The sequence below is a fragment of the Talpa occidentalis genome, unplaced genomic scaffold, assembly GCF_014898055.3.
Source record: "Talpa occidentalis isolate TD23 unplaced genomic scaffold, MPIMG_talOcc4v2.1 talOcc4.12, whole genome shotgun sequence".
In the NCBI taxonomy this organism is placed as follows: domain Eukaryota; kingdom Metazoa; phylum Chordata; class Mammalia; order Eulipotyphla; family Talpidae; genus Talpa; species Talpa occidentalis.
The window spans coordinates 102650638-102674825 of NW_023601212.1; the positions used below are offsets into that span (position 1 = coordinate 102650638).

The 24188-nt window shown below is 69.5% G+C and overlaps 2 protein-coding genes across 5 annotated transcripts in view; one reads left to right on the top strand and one right to left on the bottom strand.

Annotated features, from left to right (window-relative positions):
- PKD1 (polycystin 1, transient receptor potential channel interacting) overlaps positions 1-1160 on the top strand; it is a 30143-nt gene extending 28983 nt beyond the window's left edge. Inside the window, exon 46 of the mRNA XM_037507805.2 lies at positions 1-1160. Within this exon, the coding sequence (XP_037363702.1) occupies positions 1-459 (459 nt within the window). The 3' untranslated portion in view covers positions 460-1160.
- On the bottom strand, positions 802-24074 carry TSC2 (TSC complex subunit 2). Of its 4 annotated transcripts, none has more exons than XM_037507782.2 (40): positions 23916-24074; positions 23012-23098; positions 22002-22112; positions 21342-21486; positions 20451-20568; positions 20049-20097; positions 19588-19713; positions 19279-19352; positions 18724-18850; positions 18384-18527; positions 17574-17711; positions 17120-17223; positions 16709-16790; positions 15847-16002; positions 15502-15618; positions 14380-14502; positions 14001-14107; positions 13715-13865; positions 12866-12988; positions 12425-12559; positions 11395-11584; positions 10905-10998; positions 10639-10741; positions 10427-10521; positions 9228-9356; positions 8014-8175; positions 7673-7825; positions 7444-7556; positions 6823-7032; positions 5955-6158; positions 4443-4573; positions 3716-4215; positions 3514-3589; positions 3225-3311; positions 2682-2868; positions 2466-2605; positions 1826-1904; positions 1659-1750; positions 1477-1575; positions 802-1401 (listed from the first exon to the last, which is right to left on the bottom strand). In XM_037507782.2, exons 1-40 carry the CDS (start codon positions 24051-24053, stop codon positions 1237-1239), a joined length of 5364 nt encoding a protein of 1787 aa, XP_037363679.1. In that variant the 5' UTR covers positions 24054-24074; the 3' UTR covers positions 802-1236. The 4 variants fall into 4 exon arrangements, with proteins under 4 accessions (XP_037363679.1, XP_037363678.1, XP_037363681.1 ...); XM_037507781.2 differs by having other exon boundaries at positions 13995-14107; XM_037507784.2 differs by lacking the exon at positions 9228-9356.
- Positions 24075-24188: the final 114 nt, after the last annotated feature.

The following is a 24188-nucleotide window of genomic DNA, read 5'->3' on the forward strand; positions in this document are numbered from 1 at the left end:
TTCCGCCACAAAGTCCGCTTTGAGGGGATGGAGCCGCTGCCCTCTCGGTCGTCCAAGGCCTCCCCGGACGCGCCGCTGCCCAGCGGGGGCTCCGATGCCTCCCGCCCCTCCACCGCCTCCAGCCAGCTGGAAGGGCCCGGCGGGGGCCACAGCAGGCCTGGGCCGCGGGCAGAGCCGGAGCCCTCCCGCCTCCAGGCCGTGTTCGAGGCCCTGCTCGCCCAGTTCGACCGCCTCAACCAGGCCACGGAGGACGTCTACCAGCTGGAGCGGCGGCTGCAGCGGCTGCAGCATCGCAGGACAGGCGGGTCTCCCGTCTCGTCGCCCCCCAGTCCCTCCCCAGGCCCACGGCCAGCCCTGCCCAGCCGCCTGGCCAGAGCCAGCAGAGGCATGGGCCTGGGGCCGGGCCCCCGCAGGACCTCTCTGCGGGCCAAGAACAAGGTCCACCCCAGCAGCACCTAGCCCGGGCAGCGGCAGCACGCCGGCCCTGGCGCCGACCCACTCAGTATTATCGCCCGTCCTGCCCGCGAGGTGCCCGGAGCGCTGCGTCCTGGGCTTCAGCACTTTAGAGAGGCCCGTGGCCGCCAGGACCCAGGCTCCCTCCCGCCCCCTGGGGGAGGACGCGCGCAGGCCTCTGAGATGCTATTTATTGCCAAGTCCTCAGGTACAGCGGGCTGTGCCCGCAGCGGTTCCAGGGCAGGCCTTGCCCCTGCTGAGGCTTCAGCTGCAGGGAGGGCACCCCGCCCCTAAGTTATTGCCCCCCCGCTCCCCCCTCCCCCGCTGAGAGCAACGCGCCGAGTCTGTAGCGCCTGTAATTTATAAGGGTCTGGAAATGTATATATTTTTGTACGTCCTCAAGTTTCGCTCGGGCGGGGCTTGCCGTCCCCCACAGCCCAGGGACACCCCGGACAATAGCACTGGCCGCCCCCCAACACCTGCCCCGGGCCAGCCCTGAGACCAACGGCTGCTGGCGCAGGGCTGAGCAAGGAGCGAGGCAAAGACGCCCCCCCGGGGGCTGGCTCCCGGGACAGGGCTGCGAGGCCCAGCCTGACCGTGTCTGTGGGTGCAGCCGCCGCTCCCCAGCACCCCACCCCGACTGACGAAGTCAAATAAACGTGTTGGCTGAGCAACGGCCGAGTCTGAGTGCCGGGGTGGGCCCGGCCGCGCGGCCCCTTTATTTCATCCGCACCGGTCGGCGGCGCGGGGCGCGGGGCGGGCAGGCCGGGGGAGGCGGGCGGCTCACACGAACTCCGTGAAGTCGTCCACAGAGGAGATGAGGCGCCTGCGCTGGCCGGTCTCGTGGGCGGGCGTGGGCTCGGCTGGGGCCTGCGCCGGTGCCTTGGCGTGGCCCGGCAGGTGCACCAAGGGCAGGCTGGGGTGTGCGTAGTGGGCCTCCTCGCGCACCTGAGGGTGAGTGGGTGTTGGGCGTGGGCGGGCAGCCAGGGCAGCACGGCCCCCCTGGCCCGGGCCGCCCCCTACCCGCTGGCGCAGCCGCTTGATGTGGCGCAGGCGGGCGATCCACTTGGAGGGATAGACGTCGGTGGGGTTGGAGCGGCTGTGGTGCACCTGGGAGGCCATCTGCCGGGAGGGTGGCACGTGAGCCCCGGGCGCCCCTGGGGCCGCCGCCTGCCCCACCCGCCCCTGCCTCGCCCGTCACTCACGTTGGCGTGCAAGGCCATCTGGCGGGCCACGAAGGGCAGGTTCCGGTCAGACACGATCTTGGCCACGCTGGTGTCCACGAGGCCCTCCATGTCTGGGGAGACACAGGGCTCAGCTGGGGCTCAGCTGGGGCTCGGCCCAAGCCCGCGGGCGCCCAGCCAGGCCTCACCTTTCCTGCACTGCAGCGACACCAGGTTGCACTCGTAGTCCAGGGGGGTGATGATCACGTGCACGAAGTTGAACTGGCCCTGCCGGAGCAGAGCACAGCAGGTCCCCCAGGGCCTGCCCGCGCCCTCCTCCCTCTGCATCCCCCCGCCCCCCGCAGCGGCTGCCCGAGCTGGGCCCACACCCGTGCCCCGAAGCACACCCCCCCGTGCCCCCCACTCCCCGGTGACTCGAGAGCTGCCCCTGCTCCTCGGGCCCTCCCTGGTGCCCGGACGTGCGCAGGCACACCTTGCTCTCGGCACCGGCAGGCGCAGCCCCCCCCCCTCCAAGTCATAAGGCCCGCACTGTGCGCTCCGCAGGGTTCCCAGGCAAGCGCTCACGCTACAGGGGGACGCCCAGTGCGCTCCGCAGGGTTCCCAGGCAAGCGCTTACGCTACAGGGGGACGCCCAACTGCGAGCCGCTAGGTCCCCCCTCGCGCCGGGCCCCAGAGCTCGAGACCATGCAGCAGACGCTCCTCGCGGGAGCGGCCAGGCCACGTCGCCTGCTCTGCCGACGGGCAGCACCGTCCTCACCCCAGGCTGTGGGGGCACCCGTGTGGCCACCTGGCTGACCCCGGCGTCCTGCACCCGCCCGCTGGCCTCACCTTGATGGTGCCCAGCTTGAAGTCCTCGCCAGAGTCGTTGTAGACGATGGACACGAGGTCGTTGCCCAGGTGGCGCTTCTTGTCGCAGCGCTGCCGGTCCCCGTCCTTGGTGGGCATCAGCGTGGCGATGTGGAAGACCGCTGCGGGCGGGCAAGGTGTGAGCAGCGCCGGGCTGGGGCTGGGCGGGACACCCCCCGGGCAGGCACCGCCGGGCACCTTGCATGATGTCATCGTGCCAGCAGTAGGTGAACTGGCCGTCCTCGCCGCACACGTCCAGGCCGCCCAGGTACACCTTGTCAGGCTGGCAGTCCTTGAGCTCGATGAGCCGGCCCAGCCCCGTCAGGAACTCCGTGTACCGGTAGGAGCCGTGCTCGTTGGACAGGATGGCGAGCTCGCTGCTGCTCTGTGGGGGGAGGGCGCCCTGGCACCTGCTGGGTCCGAGGGCCCTGACCCCTCGCCCCAATTCTGCAGCCCAGGCCCCCCGCCGCCAGCCCGGCCACTGCCCGACTGCCCCGCCCCCGCCTGCGCTCCCTGAGGGGCCCCGGCCTGGCTGGCTGCTCCTGCCAAGGGCGCTCCCCCCCCTCAGCACCCCCTTCCTGCCCCCGGCTCGCCGGTCACCTTCCCGGCCTCCCAGACGTGCCCAGTGCCTCTGCACCCGCTCCCAGCCAGGATGCCCCAGGGGGCCCAAGCAGTGACTGAGCTCAGGGAGACCAGGAGGCCCACCCCAGCCCCAGACAGGTGCTGCCGGCATGGCCTCACCTGGCCTTCGCCCACGTACAGGACGGCGATCTTGTGCGTGTCGTAGGACGGGATCTGGTCGAGGAGCTGCACGGACCGCTCGAAGGTCTGGAGCCAGAGCCTGTCTGAGCCCGGCCCCGGCCCACAGACGCCCCGCGCGGGAGGCCGCTCCCCATCAGGCAGGGGAAGGGCTTCCGCAGAGAGCGCAGGCTGGAGCCCTGCGGCGGGGGCAGACCAGGGTACCCCACCATGCCCCCCACCCGGGCTCCAGGGAGACCCCGCGTGGGGGCCCGCAGGGGCAGCTGCACACCTCGTTGGGCAGAAGGATCGGCTTGTTGGACTCATCCCCGAAGAAGGGCGAGTGGTAGAGCTGCAGGAACACGAAGCTGTGGAGGGAGCCGGTGAGGACGGGGAGGCGGGGGGGGGGGGGGGGGGGGCAGCGCTGCAGGAGGCAGCTCCCGCCGTGGCCCCGGGGCCAAGGGCCACAGGCGCAGCCAGGAAGCCGGGCTCACCTGGGGTTGATGCCAGGCACCTTCTCAGCGTTGGCGGCCCCGGCTCTGCTCTTTAGGGCATCCCGCTCCACCCTCTTGCCCCTGCGGGACGGGGCCGAGTCGGAGATGGTGTAGCCTCGGGGCCGCAGGCCGCTGGGGGAGCGGGGGCAGCTGGCAGGCGAGGGGCCCTCGGGCTGGGGTGGGCCCAGGCCCTGGCTGTCTGCCCCCGAGGCTGACCAGGAGGCGCTTTCCCCGTCCAGGGTCCCGGACTGTGACCGGGCTTTGGCCTCGGGGCTCAGCCGGCCGAGGTCAGCCTTGTCCCCGGGGTCCCCGAGGACGTCCTGCAGGCTCTGCAGTTCCGGCGAGGAGCTGGACTTGCTCAGGGGCTGCGAGGGCTGGAAGGCGAGGTCTGCAGTGGGCCGGGCTCCCTCAGAGGACACGGCCCGCTCGATGGGGATCCCCCCGGCTGCCGGCTCCTCCCCGCGGAACGACTTCTCCTCCTGGCTGGAGGTCGACGAGGACTGCAAAGCCGGCCCGCGGTCAGCCCTCCCGGGGCCCAGCTGCCAGCACCGAGCAGATGCCGGCCCCCGCATGCGGAGGCGGATGGGGGAGGTGCACACACGCCAGCCCCCCGAGGCCGAGCAGCTGGCTCGCCCACCATGCTTCCCCCCTCCTCCTGGGGGGCGCTGCGACTTAGGCCCTGGTCCCTGAGTCCAGAGGGGTGCACCCCAGCCCCAGCCGCACCCACCCTGCTGTAATCCGTGGCACGCTCGCAGCGCCTGTCCACGCCTGGGGTGGCCTCAAAGTCCTCCAGGTCCGGGGGCTCAGCGGCCAGGTGCACCCCGCCAGCATTTCCCTCCTCCAGGACCACGGCAGAGTCTGGGAGGACAATGGGGGCTGCTGGGTGCTGGCCTGACCCCTGGGGCCGCGCAAGGCTGACAACAGTCCCAGCAGAGCCTCGCCCAAGGCCCTCCTGGCCTGCGACTCTTGGCCATCATGCCCTGTGACCGGGGAGCAGGTGTGTTGGGGACCCCTACTCAGCCCCAGGGGTCGGGCTGAGGGGCGTCTGCATCCTCCATCCACCCCCACCCACCCCATGTGCACAGGAGCAGCCCCCTGCTCCTCTGGCCCAGCAGGAGGCCAGAGTAGGGTGGCTGCGAGGACGGGCCTCAACTTGGGAAGAGCTGGGCACCTCAGACAGTCTGGTCAGAGGCAGACGCTGCTGTCACCCAAGGCCAGCATGGCAGAGGTGGCCGGTCCCTGCGTCGGCGTGGGCTCGAGCCGGTCCCTGGAGGCGGGGGTGCACCTGCCGAGCCCACGCGCTGGAGCCAGGCACAAAGGGGGGTGCAACCCCAAAGCAGCATCTCTTGGGCCAGCATCAGGACGGGCGGGGGAGCACAGCCTGGCACACGCAGCCCAGCAGTGCCCAGCGCCCACTGCTTGCCCGGCCGGCCCCGCGGTGGGAGCACCATGCAGGCCTCACCCTGCCGGGTCTGGGGCAGGGCCCCCAGACGGGGCAGGCAATTTCGGGGTTCACAAAGCCAATCAGACACCAAAGGCCAGGGAAGGTCAAGCTCAGCTGAGCCCTGGGGCCAAGCTCGCCCCCAAACAGCTGTCCCCTGCCGGCACCTGCGGCTCAGCGGCCCGAAGTTGCCCGCTCAGTCCGCAGAGGCGCAGGAGGCCCAGGCGCTCGGGACCGGCGCGTGGCAAAGCGGGTCCCAGAAAAGCAAAGGCGAAGGGACGTCCTCGCGCGAGGCGGCCGGGCCCCCAGAGGCGGAACGGCTCAGCCGCGAGGGTGCCGGGTGCGACGCGGTGGCAGCGCCTGCGAAGCAGAGCGGGGCTCTGCAGAGGCACCGCGGTCCATACAGACACGGTCCAGTACCTGCCCAGGAAATGCTCCTGTGCAGCCGTCCTCGGCACCTGGACTGGCACAGGGAGGAGAGAGAGGCCACTGCAAGGGAGACCACGCGAGCGGCCGGTCAGGGGGAGTCAGGCCAGGTGGCGCAGCAGAGGGAGGCGCTAGCGCCGTGCAGACCCCGCGCCTGGAGAGGAGGGAGGGGCCAGCGGGCCGGGGGCGGCGCGGGAGCGGCCGTGGGGCAGAGGCGAGCCAGGGTCTGTGGTGGCCGGGAGGGCGGCTCCTGCCCAGGCCCACGCCAGGCGCTGGTGGACACTCTGCCGGCCGCAGCAGCCTGCGGGCGGCACACCCGGCCCTCTGGAAGGCGTCTCTGGGAGGCCAGCGGGTGGGCAGGCGGCCGCTCACCTGTGTTGGAGCGCGGGGGCGGGGGCGGCTTGGCAGAGCCAGCGGCGGGCATGGACAGCGACTTGTACAGGGCCGTGTCGCGCCGCTCCTTGAAGCGCTCGGCGGCCATGAGGGCGTTGGACAACTCCTGCAGGGGCATGTTGTCGATGTCCGAGGAGAAGGGGCTCAGCGGGTTCTCCAAACTCATCAGCCAGCTGGTGTTCCCTGGGGGGGTGGCAGCACCCAGAGTCGGCTCAGGGCTGTCCAGGGCAGACCCCTCAGGCACGCCCTGGGCAGGGAGAGACGGTAGGCAAGCGCCCAGCCAGACTTCCCAGCTCCGGCCACACGGGGGCAGTGCTGGCATCTCAAAGTGGCCGAGTCCCCAGGTGGGCCCCGCTGGACGCTCCCCACGGCCCAAGCCCCCAGCTGGCTGCATGGGCACCATGCTCCCCCTCAGGCGCCTCCTCCTGGCCCACCTGGGCCCTCCCAGCTCTCCCCACTCACCCACGAGGAGCCTTGGCACCCCAGCCCCGGCACTCACACCTCTGTGGGCCGACCCCCAGGCTTCTCCCACCAGGGCCCACCCCCGAAGTCCTATCTGTCTGCAACTCCCTGGGCTGAGCTGTACCCCAAATCCACTCGCTGAAGGCCTAACCTCAGGCCGGAGAGGGGGGACCTGAGTGGGGGGCGAGGAGCCCGTCCGACAGCGTCCAGAGAAGAGGGGTCAGAACTGGATGTGCAGGGACAGCCCCGAGGAGCCAGGCCCTTGAGGGAGCGCCCTGCGCCCGGCTGGGCCCAGCCCTGGGGCAGGAGGAACCCGCCCTGTGCTCAGCAGGCACCTCCCACTCCTCCGGCCCAAGCCAAGCCTGCCTGCCCGCCCTCCCAGTACCTGTGGGCCTGCGGACCAGGATCTCTGCCCAGCCCTGGGTCAGCAGGGGCACGTAGGCCGCCAGGTTTGTCTTCCTCCGCGCCGGATGCGGGGAGCCCTCGGGCACTTCGGGCCGGCTGGCTGGCACGGTCTGTGATCCCGGGGAAGTGGGGCCGCAGGGGAAGTGGGAAGCTGGGGCGTCCAGGGCACCAACTCGCAGGCCGTGGCCCCCTGAGGAGAAGGCCGGAGACTGGTGGCCACTGCCAGCCCCACGCCAGGCCACTGCCCGGCCCCAGCCGTGCCACCCAGGGTTGGGGGGCCAGAATCCATGCCAGCCGCAGCCCAAATGGGAGGCTGCTTGAGCCTTGCAGGCCTGGCACACAAGGGCCGCCTCGGGGGACCCAGGGTGGCAGGGTCTTGGGCAGAAGCAGAGCACAGGGGGAAGTGGGGCAGGGCTGCTGAGGGCTCCCCCCCACACCGGCCAGCCCCCTTCACGCAAGGCAGCCCCCCACACTGAAGCCTAGACCACACCCCAGGTACTCCGCCTGAGCCAGGCCTGAGTAACCCCGTCCCCTGGCCCCCAGGGGCCTCCCGACGCAGGGACCCACAGGCACGGTGCGGCGCGGGCGGGCAGAGGCTCACCGGACATGGAGCGCACCCGGTCCCGGGCCCCGCGGCCCACCTGCTGCCCAGCCTGGGACTCCAGCTTGGCTGGCGCCTCCTTCGTGTGGCGCACACGTGCGCCGGGGTCGGAGCTGAGGACACAGGCCCACACAGGCGATGAGGGAGCCCGCGGGCTCCAGGACGGCGCCCCAGGCCTGGCCATGACGGCCACCGTCGAGGCCAGACGGGGTAGGGGGAGGGGAGTCACCTCAGGTCCGGGCTGCCCTGCAGCTCGCCCGAGTCCAGGCCCAGCAGGGAGCGGGTTCCGGTGCCCACACTGGTTGTCACGGTGACCAGTTTATTCCCGACCAGCCAAGTCTTGGTCCTGCCGCCGGCCAGAAGGAACTCTCCCACCGGGGACCTGCAAGCGCTCAACGTCGGCCTGCGCGGGCCCGCACGGGGAGGGCGGAGGGGGGGCGGGCAGCGCAGTGCTCGAGAGGGGGAGGCAGCCCGAGGGGCCCCGCCCGGCCCCACCCCAGGCAACGCGGCCCACCCGCTGCCGCCGAGCAGGCCCCGCGTGGCCGCCCCCTGAGCAGGCCCAGCCCGCACCTCTTGGGCACCGCCGTGAAGTTGGAGAACACGTATCGGGCCATCATGTCCAGACACGTCTCCGTGAGCTCCAGGTGGAGGTTCTTCAGGCTGTCGTCGGCCTGGGCCACGGAGCTCTCGTCCGCAGACCCCAGGCTGGCGCTGGTGAGGGACGTGTGTATCCTGCGGAGGAGCGGCCTCGCGGTCAGGCAGCTGGCGGGACCGGCTCACCTGCACCGGGCCACGGCCGGGCCAGGCCCAGCTCTGCACACCCAGCAGACCACACCGCGCCCGAGGAGGAGCGGGGAACTGAGGAGCGCCCCCGGCCCGCCCCGCAGAGCAGGGGCTCAGGAGAAGGGCAGGACCCCGTCACCAAGCGCGGGGGAGCTGGGGCGGCGCGTGGCGGGGCAGCGGAGTCATGCAGACGTAGAGACCACGGTCACGCTCCAAGATTGCATTCTGCCCCGGGGCGCCGCCATCGCGGCCGGGCCCAGGCTGGGCTGCAGGCGCAGTCCACCCCACGCTTGGGCCGGGGAGTCGAGGCCGCCGAGCTCACCCAGGGAAGGGGCTCCGAGGTCTGGCCCTGAGGTGACCGTCACAGCCCCTTTGCCTTGTTTCACTCACAACAAAGTGGCCAGAAAGGCACTGAGGAGGGCGCCTCGGTGACCAGGTCCTGCCCCGCCCCGCTGAGTCCAGCCCGAGGCCCAGCCCCCTCTCGGTGTCCGTGAGGGAGGACCAGCTTCCGGGGCGGGGACAGGCAGCCTGCTGCGAGCAGCCAGCCGTGTGGTCGGCACGAGCCCCGGCCCTGCAGCCCCCACCTGCACCTACCGGGCAGGCAATGACTGGCCCGCCCGCTGCCCCCCACAGCGTCCCTGCCCCTCGCAGCTGCAGCAGGAGGCAGACCCTTCCCGGAGCAAGCTCCACCAGACAGCCCACCAAGATCCACGAACACCCCACCGGGCCGGGCCCCACCGCCAAGACCCCTGGCCGGGGGAAGGCAGCCTTCCCAGAGCGGCTGCCCAGCCAGCCCGCCCCCCACATGGCTGGACAGAATGCAAACTTCCCCCCTCGCCACCAGGCTCCCCTGGGCCGAGGGCCGGCTCGGCAGGGCGGCCTCAGCCGGCTGCGGCCCAGGAGGGGCAGGCAGCTACAGGTCATGCAGGCGCCCCATGCCCCTCCACCCGGCGCCCCGCCTGGCAGCGCCGCCTCACGGGCCAGCCCGACAGAGCCACTACCTGCGGGCCGCGTGTTCAGACACACTGACGCTGCGGCACCGGAAGGCCTCGGCTGCAGAGCTCTCCTTGAGTTCTTTCACGGGTGGGGAGTTGTTCAGGCCTTGTTTGGGGGGCCTGGCTACCCTCAAACTACCAGGTGAGGAAGGCAGCCCCAAGCCCCAGAGAGCCCGGCTCCCAGAGGGAGAGCAAGCCGTGGAGGGAGGAGGGGGCCACGGGCCACAGGGTTAGGACGAGAGCCCCAGGGCGAGGCGGACAAGACCATGCCAGAGGCCAGTGAGCGGGGGGAGAAACAGAAAACAAAACGCATGAAAATACATCTTGTGAACATGACCGAGAAAAAGTAAGGTCTCACGCACGACACCGAAACATTAGTGCAAATAAAACGTGGGTCGCCCCCACGGCAGGTTCCAGGCTGTGCCGACCAGGGGCCGCCCCCGCGGAGGCCAGGTGGGCGAAGGCGCCAAGCCTCGGGCCGGGGCTGCGGGCCTCCTGGACAATGCCAGGTCTGCGCTCAAGGCCCTGGCCCCCAGCCACCAAGGGCCTGAGGGGCAGTGTTCATATGTAGGCCACACTGACCCGGTCACTCTGGAAAATGCCGTGCCCCCAGCTAGGGAGGGCCGAACAAAGCTTGGGCAGGAGGCAAGAGGCGGGGGTTGGAGGGGCGGGTGGGGGGGCGGGCACTGGGATGAAATGCGGACAACACGGGGCCTGGCCAGATCCTCCCAGGCCTGGCCAGCACGGCCCTGATGGTCAGAGAGCACGTCCCCAGGGTGCGATGGGGGCAAGCGGGGAGGCAGCCTGGCCAGAGCTGGGCTCGTGGGCTGCGGGGTTGCGGGGTGGCGACAGCGGGCTCCTCCCCGTCAGGGCCAGGCACCAGGCTTCTCAGGAGCCACAGCTGCCCGAGGCAACCCAGTCCAGCCCAGGGTCAGAGCGACCCAGATGCCCGGTGGCAGCACCCTGACTGCCACTGCCTGCCCTCGCCACCGGGCTTGGTCCCTCTAGCACAGGGGCAGCCGTGCTGGAACCCTCCAGCCAAATGGGGGGCTGGGGGCCCTCCCAGAGCCTGCCCTGCCTGCAGCTCAGGGGCCCGGGCCACCTCGGCCCGCAGAGGCGCAGCCGCAGCCACGCGTCTCTCCACTGCTGGCCGGGGGCGCCAGGCCCCACCTCACCCCTGTGGGGGCAGCACCCACACGCCGCACCTCTTGGGCCTCTCGTTGAGACTGGTGCTCCGGGCTCTGAAGCTGTCCTTCTCGGGGGTGTCGTCGAAGGACATGAGAACGTTGGAGCGCAGGCCCTGCAGGACGGCGGACCCGGGCCAGGCTGAGGGCCCGTCTCCAGGCATCGGGCCCCCTTGCGCCTGCAGCCCTGCCAGGCCCAGCGGCCCACCCCCCTCGCAGCAGCGGCCACCCACCTTGGTGATGAAGGGGACGAAGTCCTTGCGGAAGGGCAGGCGGCACCTGATGAACCACATAGCGATGACGTGGTGGGCCAGGCACACGATGTACTGGTTGAACCTGCGCGGACAAGGGGACGGGACGTGTGGAGGCCGAGGTCAAGGCCCAGGCCAGGACCCCCCGCCCCCTGGCTGACTTCTGCCCCGAGGCCAGGCCTCCCGAGAGCAGAGCCTGAGACTGGGCGGACCTGGCGGCAGACGGGGCGGGCAGAGGCGGTGCTCACTTGGAGGGGTTGGTGTAGGGCAGGGCGATGGCAAACACGCTGGCGTACTGCTCGGCCGCGAAGTTCCTGTAGAGGTGCGGCAGCCTGGCCAGAGCTGTGAGAGGGGACGGCCGTGAGGCGCCATCAGCCCCAGCTGCAGCCACCTGACCCAGGGCGCTGCGGATGGCGCGACGCTGCTCCACGCCTGCAGGGCCCAGCCCAGGGGGTCTGACATGCACCGCGCCAGCCCACAGGGGTATTCAGCATTTGAATCATGTACGAGATGGGGGGGAGGGCCACGGGCCACGTGAGGCTGCCCACCCTGCCCACCCCACCCCTGCCGAGCCCCGGGCTGTGCCTCAGCCCATGGGAGCTGCCCACACAGCTGAGAAGAGGCAGGGCCGAGACAGCAGAGGACACCGGCCCACGGCGGGGGGGGGGGGGGCACGGGCATGGAAGGCGCGGGCAGGTCACGCGGGCTCTCTCGGGCAGGCCCACCCGGCAAACTTACTGGACAAGAACTCCAGCAGGGGGATGGCCATGCTGGCCGTGGCGGAGATGTGCGTGAGCTTCACCACCAGCACGGGCAGCGCCTTGACCATGATGTCGGGCATCTCCACGCTGCAGATGGCTAGCGCCACCACGCACTGGCTGGCGCAGCGGAAGATGAGGCCTTGCTCCAGGCAGTACACCATCTCCCGCTGTGGACCACACACAACCTCAGCCAGGGCCGCTGGCCTCCCCCGCGTCCAGGGCCATGGTGCTCCCTAGAGGAGGCTGAGGGAGGCCGGCTGCCTTGCTCCTGGGCACCAGGGGGCAAGGTCACCAGTGCAGACCCCACCTGCACCAACTGGACAGCTACTGGATAGGGGCTGCTGGACCCTCGCTCCCTTGGTCCCGGGGGCCCAGGGGCTGGCATCACTTTAAGAGCAGATTCTTCCCGCGTCCAGGCTGCAAGGCCCACGCTGACCAGGGCTGGCTCAGGCCACAGCCCCCCTAACCGCCAGGGGGCTCTTGCAGGAGGGAGGAGCTCCCTCCTCCAGTGGGGCTTCCTGCAACCCCACTCAGGCTACATCAGGGGCCTTGAGTGCCTCAGGGAACCTGCAGTCTGGGATGCCCACCCTGAGGCGCCACTGAGGAGATGCCAGCAGAGCCCAGGGAGAGCGCGAGCTGGCCAGGTGGGCGGGAAGGCCCAGTGGAGTGTGGACAGTGAGGGGTCCAGGGTTCTGACAGTCCATATGCATCCAGGCCCTCCGGGTAAAGGCAGCCACATAGGTGGCGAGCTGGGCCCTCACTGGCCGCCCTGCCACTATGGAAGACCCAGCCCCACCAAGCCACCTGGCCCTGCCTGACGCCAGGGCTGGGGCAGGGCCAGGGCGAGGCCAGCGCGAGGAGACGCTGGGCTCCCAAACAGGTGGCCGGAGAACAGGGAAGCCGGCCTGGGGTGCGCCACAGCGGAAGCAGAGCCTCTCACCCACCCACTGCAACCGCCCCAGTGAGGGGAGGCCTCCCGGGCCTAGGCTCCCGGCAGCGGCCCGCACCTGCCTGGCCTTGTCCAAGTAGCCGTGGTAGGAGATCAAGGCCGTCAGTACGGGGACCACGGCCAAGTGCAGGTCAGTTCTGGAGAAGCCTTCCGGGGTGCCTCGCAGCCGCTCGAGTGTCTTGGGAACTGAAAGCTGACAGCGAGGCCACAGTGAAGACCAGCCAGCTGCCAGGGCAGGCGCTGGGGCCGGAGGACTCAGGAGCCAGAGGGCGGAGACCCAGCTGCAGGAAGGCCAGGGTCCAGGGGCCCGCCTGCTTCTTCTCTGGCCTATGGCACCCTCTCCAGAGACACGGAAGGCCCCCCCGCCGCCCACGGGGAACAAGAGATGTGTGTGTCACAGGCGTCCCGCTGGGAAGGGGAGCGCCCCACAGCAAGCCTCCCCCAGCACTCGGGGTCGGGAGGGCGGGCTATGCTGCGGCCCTGGAGACAGGTGGCTCACCATGGCGCAGAGGGCAGAGGACAGCTGGTCCACGCTGCAGGGTGAGGTGAAGATGAGGACCTTGTAGCGCAGCGCCTCAGGCAGCTTGCTCAGCACCAGCTTCAGCACCTTCCAGTCGGTCTCCTGAAGGAAGGAGGCCAGGGCAGGGCTGACCACACCCCAGGAGCAAGGTGCAAGCTCAGGGTGGACCTGAGACCCCTCTCCTAGGCACGGCACCAGCGTTGGTCCCTGCTCCAGGCTCCTCCAGGCCACCACCCACCAGTGGTGAGTGCAGCCACGGCTGCGAGGCCCAGGGCCCTCCCCATGGACTGGAGCCCCCAGGAAGCTCCAGCCACCCCCTCAGTGGAACGCCGGAGCCAAGCACCCTGTCCTGCGCCTCCCCTCCATCCTGTGTCCCCACCAGGCTCCTGTCGTCCACCCCCGGCTGCCCACCTCTTGCACCCCAGCTGACCACCCCACTCTCACTGCCCCATCAGCAGACGGACCCACGCCCTCTCTCCGCGGGTGGCCCAGCTATCATAGGACTCACCACCCAGCCCCAGCAGCGTCTGCCTGCTCTTGCTGCCCAGACCTCCCTTCCTTCCAAGACTGACCTCACCTGCCCAGTGGGGGCTGCGATGAGGGCTGACCCTCCCCCTCAGCCCTTCCTGCACGATCCTTCCCAGGCAGGCCTACCCCACACCCTGTGCAGCTCGGTCTCCCGGGACGCTGCCCTGGCTCCCACTCTGCGGGCCGATCGGCAAAGCCCCACCCGGGCCTGCAGACCCACGGCCTCCCGGAACTGCTAGCACGGGGACTGGCGCCGGGCCCTGCCGCGCCCAGCCTGCCCAGCGCCAGGCCAGGCCGCACCTGCTTCAAGCACCACAGCAGCACACGGAACAGCAGGGAGTAGGGCAGGGAGGCCAGTCGCACAGCCGGGCCCGGCGTCGCGGGGCTGGGAGGCCCGGTGGGAGGCGACAGGGGGCCGCTGGTCTTCTTCTCAGGGCCCCGCTCAGGCTCCCTGTGGATGCAAGAGGAAGCCCGCTGCAAGCACAGACCCGGGACCCAGCACTGACGGGCGCTGCCGGCACCCTCGGGACCCCTTCAGAGGCCCTGCCCGCCCCGCAGGTCCCGCCCCACCGGTGCGCACACGCACGCGGAGTCGCAGAGGCAGTAGGGGCTGAAGCGCACGAGTCCGTCCTTGCTGGGCAAGCCCAGGCGGTGCAGTGAGTCCGCGCGCAGCAGCAGCAGGAAGTCGAAGGCCTGCGAGGGCAGTACACATCCTCAGGAGCAGGGACAGGGCCTAGCTCCCAGGCTGGCAGCGCTGTGGGCCGCAGAGCCGGTTCCTCCGGACACGATCCCTCTCTCCATCCCTTCCCCGAGGCACACCGGCTGCTCCCCCGGCTCCCAGAGACAGGGGATGCCCGGCAGGTGGACCTCTGTTCTAGCAGCACCCCCACCTCGCGCCACCCCCACATAGGGAGGCAGTGACCAGGCCCACTGGCCGCTGCCGCTGCCCCTGCCGGCCCGCTCACCCGCAGCCGGATGCTGCTGGCAACGGGCAGGGTGTAGCTGTGCACGTAGTGCAGCTGCAGGTGGCCGACCAGCATCTCGTAGACGCGGGTGGCGTGGCCGGCAGGCAGGGCGTAGAGCTTGGTCTGCGAGGAGCATGTGTGGTCACCGTGAGGGCGCAGGCACAGGGCAGGACTCTCAGCCGGCAGCCTGGGGCCGGAGACCAGGAGCCAAGACGGCCCCTCAAGCCGCAGGTCCAAAGCGCCACCCAGCGGGCCACGCGCCGCCACGCCCACAGCACACTCCCCGCACCGTGGAGCCACGAGGCCCGGGCAGACATGCCAGGCACGGGTGACAGGCGGGCCAGGCCTGCTCCTCCCGCCAGCCAGGCAAGGTGGGCCCGGCTGCGCCCTTGGTGCTGCCGGCGAGCGGGCGTGGGGGGGTGCGGTGCAGACGAGGCCCCTCCTGTGAGCGCTGAGCCTCGAAGAAGAGCTGCCAGCGCTTGAGAAGCAGTACTTGTCCCTCAAAAAGACACAGCGTTTGGGAAAGCGCCTCTCCCTCTGAGGCGACGCAAGGAGAGGTCACGCGCGGACCGGCGCTGCGGGATACTCGAGGCCCTGCCCGCCACCAGGCCGCTGGCTCCTCAGTCGTGGCTGCTTGTGTCCCGGACACGGGTGCCACTGCGCAGCATGGGGGGAGACAGCACCCGGCTCTCTCCTCGGCCCCTCCCAGCTCCCTGTGCCCCGCAAGGCCAAGGCGGTTGGTGTGGCGGCTGCTGTAGCGGCCCACCCCTTCCCGCTCTGCTGTGGGGTTCCGGGGTACGTGGCCGGCCACTCAGTCACAAGAGGGGGAAGGCCAACAGGTGGGGGCACAGAGGACAAGCAGGACAAATGTGGCCGGGGAAGCCCGTGGTCCACAGGGCAGAAGCTGCCGCAAGGGCTGGGGCAACGAGTAGGGCGCCGGCAGGCACGGGGGGAGGCCTCAGGGGTCCGCAGTGGCAGTGGGGAAGTCATGGCTCGGGAGTCACCTCTCAGCGAGCAGGAGTGCACCAACCCAGCAGAACGGCGAAGGGCGGCAGTCCCTCAGCACCTCCCGGGGAGAGCTGGGGCCCCTCTGGCTCCGCCCACCCGCCGCAGAGAGCACACCTGGAGGATGACCAGGAGCCCCAGGACCGCCGTCTTCACATCCTCCAGGGAGGCCGAGTAGGCAGCCACGTCCCGCTCCTCCAGCTCGGGGGGTGGCGAGAGCGAGCGGGCGATCACCTTGAAGGGAGAGGCCGCACTCAGACCCCGCCCTCAGGTCTCAGACTGCCTCAGAAGGGGGCTCCCGCGCCAGAGACCCCTGGGAAGCCGCGGCACGGCAAAACCGCAGAGGCGCTGGCAGCGCAGGGCCGCAGTCTGGGCTCTCGGGGTGGACGCAGCCACGCTCCGCGGGCACATCTGTGATGGGGCAGGGGCCGAGGACGCCTGGCTGCAGGCCGCCCGGCCCACCTTCTCGATGATGTCCAGCAGGCTGTTGAAGTGGTGCGTGTGGCAGCCCTCAGCCAGGTCCACCAGCAGCTGAGTAGCCAGCTTCCGCACCTGGGGGTCCCTGTCCTCAGGGATGTGGGAGAGCTGCGAGATGACCACGGAGTTGATGAGCTCCTCCTGCGCCAAGCACAGAGGGGCGAGGTCAGCTTCCGCCAGGGTGTTGGCCAAGGCCCTGGGAACGGCAGCAGGGCTGTGGCTAGGGCGGCGGCAGCGCCAGAGGACGGGGGCCAGGCCCCCTGCACTGCCCTGCAAGAACCAGGACACGAGGCAGCCGGGGACAGGCCTGCTGTGTCATGAAAATCACTCAGGACGCTCCTGCGAGAGGCGGCGTGCACACCAGGGTAGAGGACCTTGTACCTGACGCTACGGGGGCCGCTGTGACGGGGCAGCGTGTGCACGCCCAAAGCAGGAGCAGGGAACAAAGACTGAGCTGCGTGAAAGACCCAAAGACCCAGACCGGCTTCCTGGAAAAAGCAGCACTGAGCTCACTTCGAAGGGTGGGCTTCCAAGGAACCGAGACACTGGAAAAGGGATGCGGGGCACCAGGGCCCAGAGGCAGGAGGCTGCGAGGGAGCTGAAAGGCCAGCGCAGGAGACCAGAGCCCAAGGCAGCTCCCTGCGAGGCACTGGGGCACATGCGCTCCCGCAGGGCCAGGCACTGCCGGATGCAGCAGGCGAGTGTGACTACAGAGAGGCGGGGTACCCCGAGGCTGGGGTCCCCAGGCTAGGCACTATGTCCTCCTGGCAGCCGGCCAAGTGCCCAGGCCCAGCCCGGGTCTGGACATCTCCAGAAGCGCGAGTGGACCTGGCGCACCTGGACACACCTCATAGAACTGCCGGTTGATGAGCAGCACGAAAGACAGCACATCCAACGCCTTGATCCGCACAGCGCTGCGGCACTCGCTCCTGGGGGCAGGAATGCACCTGCTAGTGGGGGCACCCGTGTGCCCCGCGGCCCCCCGCCACCCTGTGCCCAGGTCTGTCCCAGGGTGAGGCTGAGTGGATTTGTCCCCCAGGCACAAATGGTTTTGGACATCCAAACCAAGGACTGGGGCCTGGCACAGAGGCCACAACCTCGGGGCGGCCCCTCTGGGCAGCCAAGGCCTGAGGCTGGCCCACACCCCCACAGGGCCACCCCCTCAAGCTGCAGAAAGGAAAGGGCCAGCCCCCAGTGCCCAGCCGGGGCGGGGGGAGCACAGAGCGGTGGCTGTGGGCCACGCCGACCCTGCGCCCACCTGAAGAACCTCTCCATCAGCGCCTGTAGGCTGCGGATCCAGCCGTCCTTGGCGGGGTGGATGGACTGAGCTCTATAGGTGATCAGGTTCAGGAGGGACGACTCCTGTCAGCAGGAAAATAAACCTGCACCGTGAGCTGTTCCACCTTCCGGAGGGTTCCCTGGAAGACGTGCTGCAGGCCCAAGAGCCTGGTGCCCACACACAGACTGTCGGGGCCACCAGGAGCCTCAAAGCCCGGGCCCAGGCCTCACGCGCAGCCGAGTGTGTCTCCCAGGAGGACCGGCTGCACCACGGGCAGAGGCAGACTCGGCCCTCAGGTTCTGCCATGCCCGGTGACCTTCCAGCTGGAGCCCGAATCCCAGCAGGCCCCAGGTTTTAAACTCCAGAAAAGCTGCCTCGGATCCACATGGCTAGGGCACGCCCACTCAAGGCCCCACCGGGCACCCGGCCTTACCGGCCTCTGGTCCGCACATCTCTCAACGAGCTCAAAGTATCTCTCCTGTGAGCCGTGGAACTCGTTCTGGTCACACAACTCCTCCACCGTGGTGAGCAGATCGTGGACAATGGCCCTGAGCTCCGGGCTGTCCAGGCACTGAGGCACCAAGGTGTGGTCACACAGGTGAGCCTTCCCGCCCCTTGAAGGCTCCAGACAGCCTCTGGGCCCCCACCGCTGGATGCACACAACCCCCACTGGCCTGGATGTGGGGGCACAGCGAGGCCTGCCGCCCCAGGGCTCCAACAAGAGGCACCCCTGGCCAGCTAGTCTGTGAGAACAGCACAGTCCATCACCTAGGCCCCACGGCCTGCTGCGCTTCCTCCTGCTGTCCAGGCCACCCCCATTACCCAAGTCCCTCACAGACCCAGCCCTGAGCCGGGGCCAGAAGTGGGCACATCTCCTCTGTGGGGCCTGTCGGGGTCAACTCTGCCCTCCCAAGCTACGCCACGGCCAGCATCCCAGACGCTGCAGGGACCCGTCTTCCGGGCCCACTTACAGCCCATGGAGCCAACCTGGCCCGTCGTCTACCCTGCCGTCACCGTCCCCACCAGCCTTACCCCTGCTCACCCGCTACCTAGTCCTACTGGGCAACCAACCCGAGAGCCCTCCAAGGGCTGAGGGCACCATCCAAAAAGTGGATTGCTGCCAGGAGGGCCTGAGTACACAGGGAGCCGGAAGCCATGGGGCTGGGTGGGCCGCCCCTCAGCCCACATCCCAGGGCAGGGCCCGGCTGGAGGCCAGGGACCCTGAGACCCGCCCCACGCCCACCTGCAGCTGCTGCAGCAGGCGCTCCATGATGCGCAGCAGGATGTCCCACGTCACAGCCTGCAGCTCCCGCCTGTACTTCTTAACGAGCCTGGTGATGGAAAGGACGATCTCGTAGGACACCACCTCGTTGGGGCAGGTCATGGCCTGAAACAGAGCGCGCAGGCGCACTCGTGAGGAAGCACCGTGCTCCGGCCTGGGCCCTCCCGCACGTCTCCCGCACACCCGGCCTGACGGCTAACTCGGAGTCCGGGCCCCTGGCCGCAGCCCCGGGAGCAAGTGGCGCACCCACCCTCCCACTGGGCTGGGGCCGCTGCTCCTGCCAGCTCGGACAGCGGGTTACCTCGTAGAAAGACGGCAACACTGATGTCGGGGAGTTCTTAAGGGAATAGAGTCGGTGGGCCCCCCAGAGCGCCATGCCGACAAAGAACACGGCTCCCCTTAGCAGCGGGGCGTCCTCCATGTACGCTCTGTGGGTATCCCCAGAGAGGGAGTGTGAGCAGGGGTGACCCAAGCTCCTGAAGATCTTCCCAGAGCCCCCCGTATTTAGGGGCCATTTGGGGGCGGGGGGCAGCAGCCAAGGCCATGATCTGAGTGACCCCTGCAGTAGCTGCCCGCTGACCAAGGCGGGGGAGTCCAGGGCGTGAGGGAAGCGGGGGAGACGCGCCCTCAGCTCGTGGCCCTCCTGTCACATCAGGGGGCGAGGAGGAAGGCCAGAGCACAGCACCAAAGCGGGAGCGAGGCCAACACGAGCAGAGGGCATAGGCCTGGCAGGGAGGCCATGCAGAGGGACAGGCCCCGGGTGGGGCGGGCGTGGTGCAGAGGGGGCAGGCGTGCCAGCCTCGCCGACAGCAGGGGACTGGAGCGGGAGCCGGGCCGGCACAGGCCGCACACGCACCTGTCCTCCATGACGCGGCACATGTTGCAGATGGCACTGTGGCCCAGGTGGGTGCCCAGGAGGTTACGCATCAGCTGGGACAGAGGCAGCACCTCAGATGGGCCGCACCCAGCCCCACCCCACCCCACCCCAGCACCACCTCCCCAGAGGCCTCCGGGACCCCGAGCCCAGCTCCAAGCAAGGAAACACCACTGAGTCCCTCGGACAGGCCGCCCCGTGGACACCCAGGACCTGACAGAAGCACGTGGAAGACACCAAGGCCCTCGCCCTGGTGTAACGGGGAAAGGCTGTGGGCTGTGCCCGGGGCACCTTCCAGCAGGGCTCGCAGAGCTCCTTGACGTTCACGGTGCGGCAGAGCGTGACGAGGAAGAGCGGGAGGCTCTCGGCGGGCAGGCGGTTGTAGCAGACCACGGCGTCCAGCACCTGCAGCGATACCTGGCGGAGCAGACAGGGCAGTGTCAGCCCAGTCTCTCCTGCCCCCTGCAGGGACCGGCCAACTCAGCCTCCCTTGGGCTGGGAGAAGGCACGTGCCGGGGGCACCCCACCTCTGGTCGCTGTGGACCCAAGGCATCCAGACCGAGGCCCGGGACAGGGGCCAGCGCGCCCTTCCTCACAGGACACTCTGGCAGCTGGAGGCCGAGCCGCCCGCCGGGGCACCCACCCACAGGAAGCACACTGGGCCCGGTCCCTGAGCCCAGGGCCTTGGCCCTGCCCTGTTCAACACCCCAGAGGTACACGAAGGGGGCCTCTCACAGAGCCCGGCTGCTGACCTCTATGTCCACGGAAGACACGGTCTGGACACACAGCAGGCAGATCATGCTGCAAACGAAGCGCCAGAGTCGGCTGGGGACTTCCAGAGGCGAGCGGCTTTGCCCCGCTGTGCGGTTCCTCTGCAAAGCCGGGGCCTGCGCGCCCCCTGCCGCCCCAGAGCCCCCTCCACAGCTGCATGCTGGTGCCTGGCAGGCAGCACGAGGCCAGGCCCTGCCTCCACGGGCTCGCGGCATTTGCCAAAGACAGACGTAAAAGAAACAAATGGGATGCAGGGATTCCACTGGGAACCAGGCGCCAGAGCCAGCCTTAGGACACCCCTCGGAGAGCGGCGTCCACGCCACTGTCACCCCGAGCCAAAGGACCGAGCGGCGGGCGCCCTGGAGGAAAGGCACAGTGCTTACTTCACCATTGCCGAGATGTGCTCGTCCAAGTAACAGCTGTTGAACTTGACCAGGTTCACGAGCACCAAGAGGAACTCCGAGGACAGACCGACATCCATCCACTGCAGGACAAACTCGGCTGGGGGAGAGGAGCGCGGTGTGCCTCGGTGCTCTCCCTGGAAAGGCGGCACTGGGACCCCTTCATTGGTCCCCATGCCTCTCCAGGGAGCCCCAAAAGCACACCAGGGACTTGCATCCCCGCCCCACTACACCAAAGGGTCCCAGCCAAGGCAGCTTACGGTGGGACATGTGGTGCCCCGGCCGGCTGAGGAGCAGCACCAGAGCAAGCCCTGGGCGCCCACCCGGCAGCTCAACAGAAGCACCAGCAAAGCTTGGCCACAGGCCGGCAACCTCCGCCAGAAAACCTGACGACAGCTCCCGTCAGCTCCGACCCTCTGCGCTGAAAGCTGGGCCAGGCTGACCAGCAGGATAGGATGGCCAGGGCCAGCTGCCAATTCTCACTCCCACATGGGCACCTCAGGCTGGCAGAGCTCTCACCTTCGGGACGACGGGAAGGTGGCCAGTAAAAGGGGGCGAGGGCGGGCCCTGGGCTGGTGAGGCGACAGCAGCGGGGCGCCCTCGACACCGGCTCAGTAGCACATGGCCCGGATGACAGAACTGCCCTTCCCGCAATGCCGGCCGGGCCCACTGCCCAGGCCCCTGCAGGGCCTGCGAGCTCCCCTGAGACTAAGGCGGCCGACGTGCCTAGGCCCAGGGACAGGAGCCGCTGGGCACAGCACGGCGCCCTCTGCAGACCAGGCCAGGGCCACGCTGCTCCTGGCCCCCCCCCCCCCCCGCCCCGTTACATCTGCTCGCCCTGACCAGGAAACCGCACACCCAGGCGGCACCCACCCAGCTCTTCCTCCAAGTAGGTGATGTGCCTCCCGTTGTCTGTGAGCGCCTTGAACACTTCCAGCCGCTCGTGGAGGTCCTCGTTGGAGGGGTAGTCCCTGATGACCCTGAAGAAGAGGGCCCGGAGGATGCCCAGGCGGTCGCCCTGCAGACAGAGCACGGGTGAGCGGCGTCCGCCCAGGACCCCCGCCCGGGCTCCCAGCCGCTACTCCCGCCAGCATCCGCCCCTTTCCGCACGACAGGCTGTGGGGGGCGGGGCACACCGGGTACACCCCCGCAGCTGGGGCAAGGAACGGGACCAGCGCTCGCTGGGGGACAGGTGTGGAGGGCGAGGGGAGGCCCCGCGGGGAGCGGGCGGCCCTCTCCTGGCAGCCATGGCATGCGGGGGCGGCGGGCTGGGCCAGGAGGATGGAGCCTTCGGGAAGGTGGAGAGGCGGGCATCCTGGAGTGGCAGAGACCACAGCGGCCGGTGCGCGGGCAGGCGCTTGGCGGGAGGGGAGCGTGGGGGGACACTGTGGTCAGCGGGGCAAGGGAAGGGATCACCCGCGCACACAGGTCCCGTGACCCCATGGTGCCCGAGCCATCCCAGAGGCAGAGGCGCCGTGAGGAAGTGGGGCTCGGGCGCCTGCTCGGGCCATCCCGCCGCACAGCTGCGCTCACCTGCCCCTGCACGATGGCCTTGAGCAGGGCCAGCACCGCGTGCCGGGCCTCCGGCGGCCGCTCCGGCTGCAGCAGGTCCGCGACGGCCTTCCAGAGCGCCTCCACCGCGTGCTGCTCCGGCAGGGAGGGATGGCGGTCAGGGAGCGGCGCCGCGGGCAGACACAGCAGCGCAGGTGCTGACTCAGACGCGCTGCTCCAGGGCCTGCGCTGGTGCAGCTGCCGGGGCCTGCCCCCCAAGTCTGACAGAGGGCTCCCAGCTACCAAGAGCCCTAGCACAGTACGATCTCCAGACCACGTCTTGCCTACATCCTGGCCACCTCTGGATACTCCAGAACGTCCTTCTCTGACCCTTTATTACCTGCAGGGGTGCAGCCAAGGCTGCACGCGCTGTCTGCGGGCTACCCAGCCTCCTACCCAACCCACCCGTCCACAGGGCAGCAGCTCCCCTTTCGTGCCCACGGGCACCTCACAGAGAGCCGGCCTCCACGCCACCCAGCTGCCACGCAGGGGCTCGTATGGACACGTGTGGGGCGCATGGGTGCTCTCACTTCGCAGGTCTCACTGCTGGGTACGAGGCCCACATTCCCTCCCAAGTCGTGGGAAAGCCAGAGGTGAGCCCTGGAGGTGCCCTCCCCGCAGCCCTGCCCCCGGGACTCAGTCCAGACCGTCAGGAGCAAGCCTGAAAACGCCAGGCATGTAGGCACACCCCATCTGGGGGGCAGCTAGACACAGCAGCAGACACTGCTCCCAAAAGCTACCGAGACAGCCCCGCAGCACCCTCCCTCCTGCCGTTTCCCGGCATCCCTTCCCCCAGACCTCAGCAGACAAGGGCGCGTCTCTACAGATCACCACCAACTGTCCTGGGACCCTTCAGAGTATGCTTGGGGCCTTTCTAACACTCCCCCAATATCCAGGGGGTCAAGTTTCCCTGAAGCAGTGCGCCCTGAAGGCAGTCGGGGGTCAGCCTTGCTCCCAGACGGCCAGGCTGAGCTCCAGCGGGGCACACCCACCTCTTCAAATTTCTTAGTTTTTGCAACTTCACAGATCTGCCCTATCGTTCGGATGCGATTGTTGAGACCACACTCGATGCTGAGTTCCTGGAGAGATGAAGAGTCAGAAGGGAAGGGGGCCCCGAGACCCCGACCGCCTTCCAGCATGCAGTCAGCAGTTCCCTCTGCTCAGGTGTCCCCAAAGGCCGCCCCAGAGAACAATTTTTCCTGACTGCTTTGTTTTCCAGATAAAATTCACCATTTTAACAATTTAAACTGTGCAACTCAGCAGTGCCTGCAGCTGCTCCCCCTAATTCCAAAGTATTTTCTGGAATTGTCTCCAGAACACTATACCGCAACCGTCTCCATCCCCCACGCAGGAGACGCCGTACCTCTGAGCAGTCCCCATGCCTGCCTCGCCCCAGCCCTGGCAAACGGGGACCCAGTCCCGCCTCTCTGATGGGCCCGCTCCAGGCGTCTGCTGTATGCGGGCGCTATGCGGGGGCGCCTGGGGATTGGCTTCTCTGCACAAAGGCTTCAGGACACCTCTCTAGCGCGGGGGATACCCGCACGGTTCCTTCCGGCAGGTAACAAAGCCCCGCTCTGCCCGCGCCTTCCCCAGCAGGACGCTTGGGTTGAGAGAGACAAACTGGCGCGTGCAGAGCCCCGGCGAGGCGCCGCGCACGGGGCAGGGGGCTTCGCGCCAAGGGACAGAGGAGGCAGCAGCTACCACCGGGCCGTGACTTCGACCGCCGGCGGAGACGCCGAGCCAGGCGGACGTTCTCGCACGGCTGACTGGGCCGGCCGGACCGGGCCGCCGGGACCCGACCTCCGGGGCCGAGGACGCGGGCCTCCCGCGGACGGAGGCAGCAAGCGCGGCCCAGGCGGTGCCCCCCGCCCGGCCGGGCCCGCCCCGGCCGCTCACCCTCAGGATCTCGCCGGTGATGACGAACTCCGTGTGCTTGCCCTCCGCAGACCGGGGGTGCGGCCGCGGGGTGCCCAGGCCCAGCAGAGTCTTGAACTTCTCCCTCAGGCCCGAGTCTTTGCCGGCGGGCTTGGCCATGGTGCGCGGGCCGGGCGGGGCGCTCCGGGCGGGCAGGCGCGCTCGGCGGGCCGGGCTGAGGCCGAGGCGCGCGCGGGGCTCCCGGGCCGGGCCGCGGCGGGGAGGCCCGGTGCGGGGCCCGCCCCCGCCGCCTCG

What these genes read in the sequence shown, in the direction of transcription:
- TSC2 (XM_037507781.2), bottom strand. Translation starts at nt 24,053, where the DNA reads ATGGCCAAGCCCGCCGGCAAAGACTCGGGCCTGAGGGAGAAGTTCAAG. An exon ending in CCTCTGCCCTCTGCGCCATG is followed by an intron (nt 12,560 to 12,865) that starts GTGAGCCACCTG and finishes CCTCGCTGTCAG; the next exon opens with CTTTCAGTTCCCAAGACACT. An exon ending in GTGCCACGGATTACAGCAGG is followed by an intron (nt 4,216 to 4,442) that starts GTGGGTGCGGCT and finishes CCGGCTTTGCAG; the next exon opens with TCCTCGTCGACCTCCAGCCA.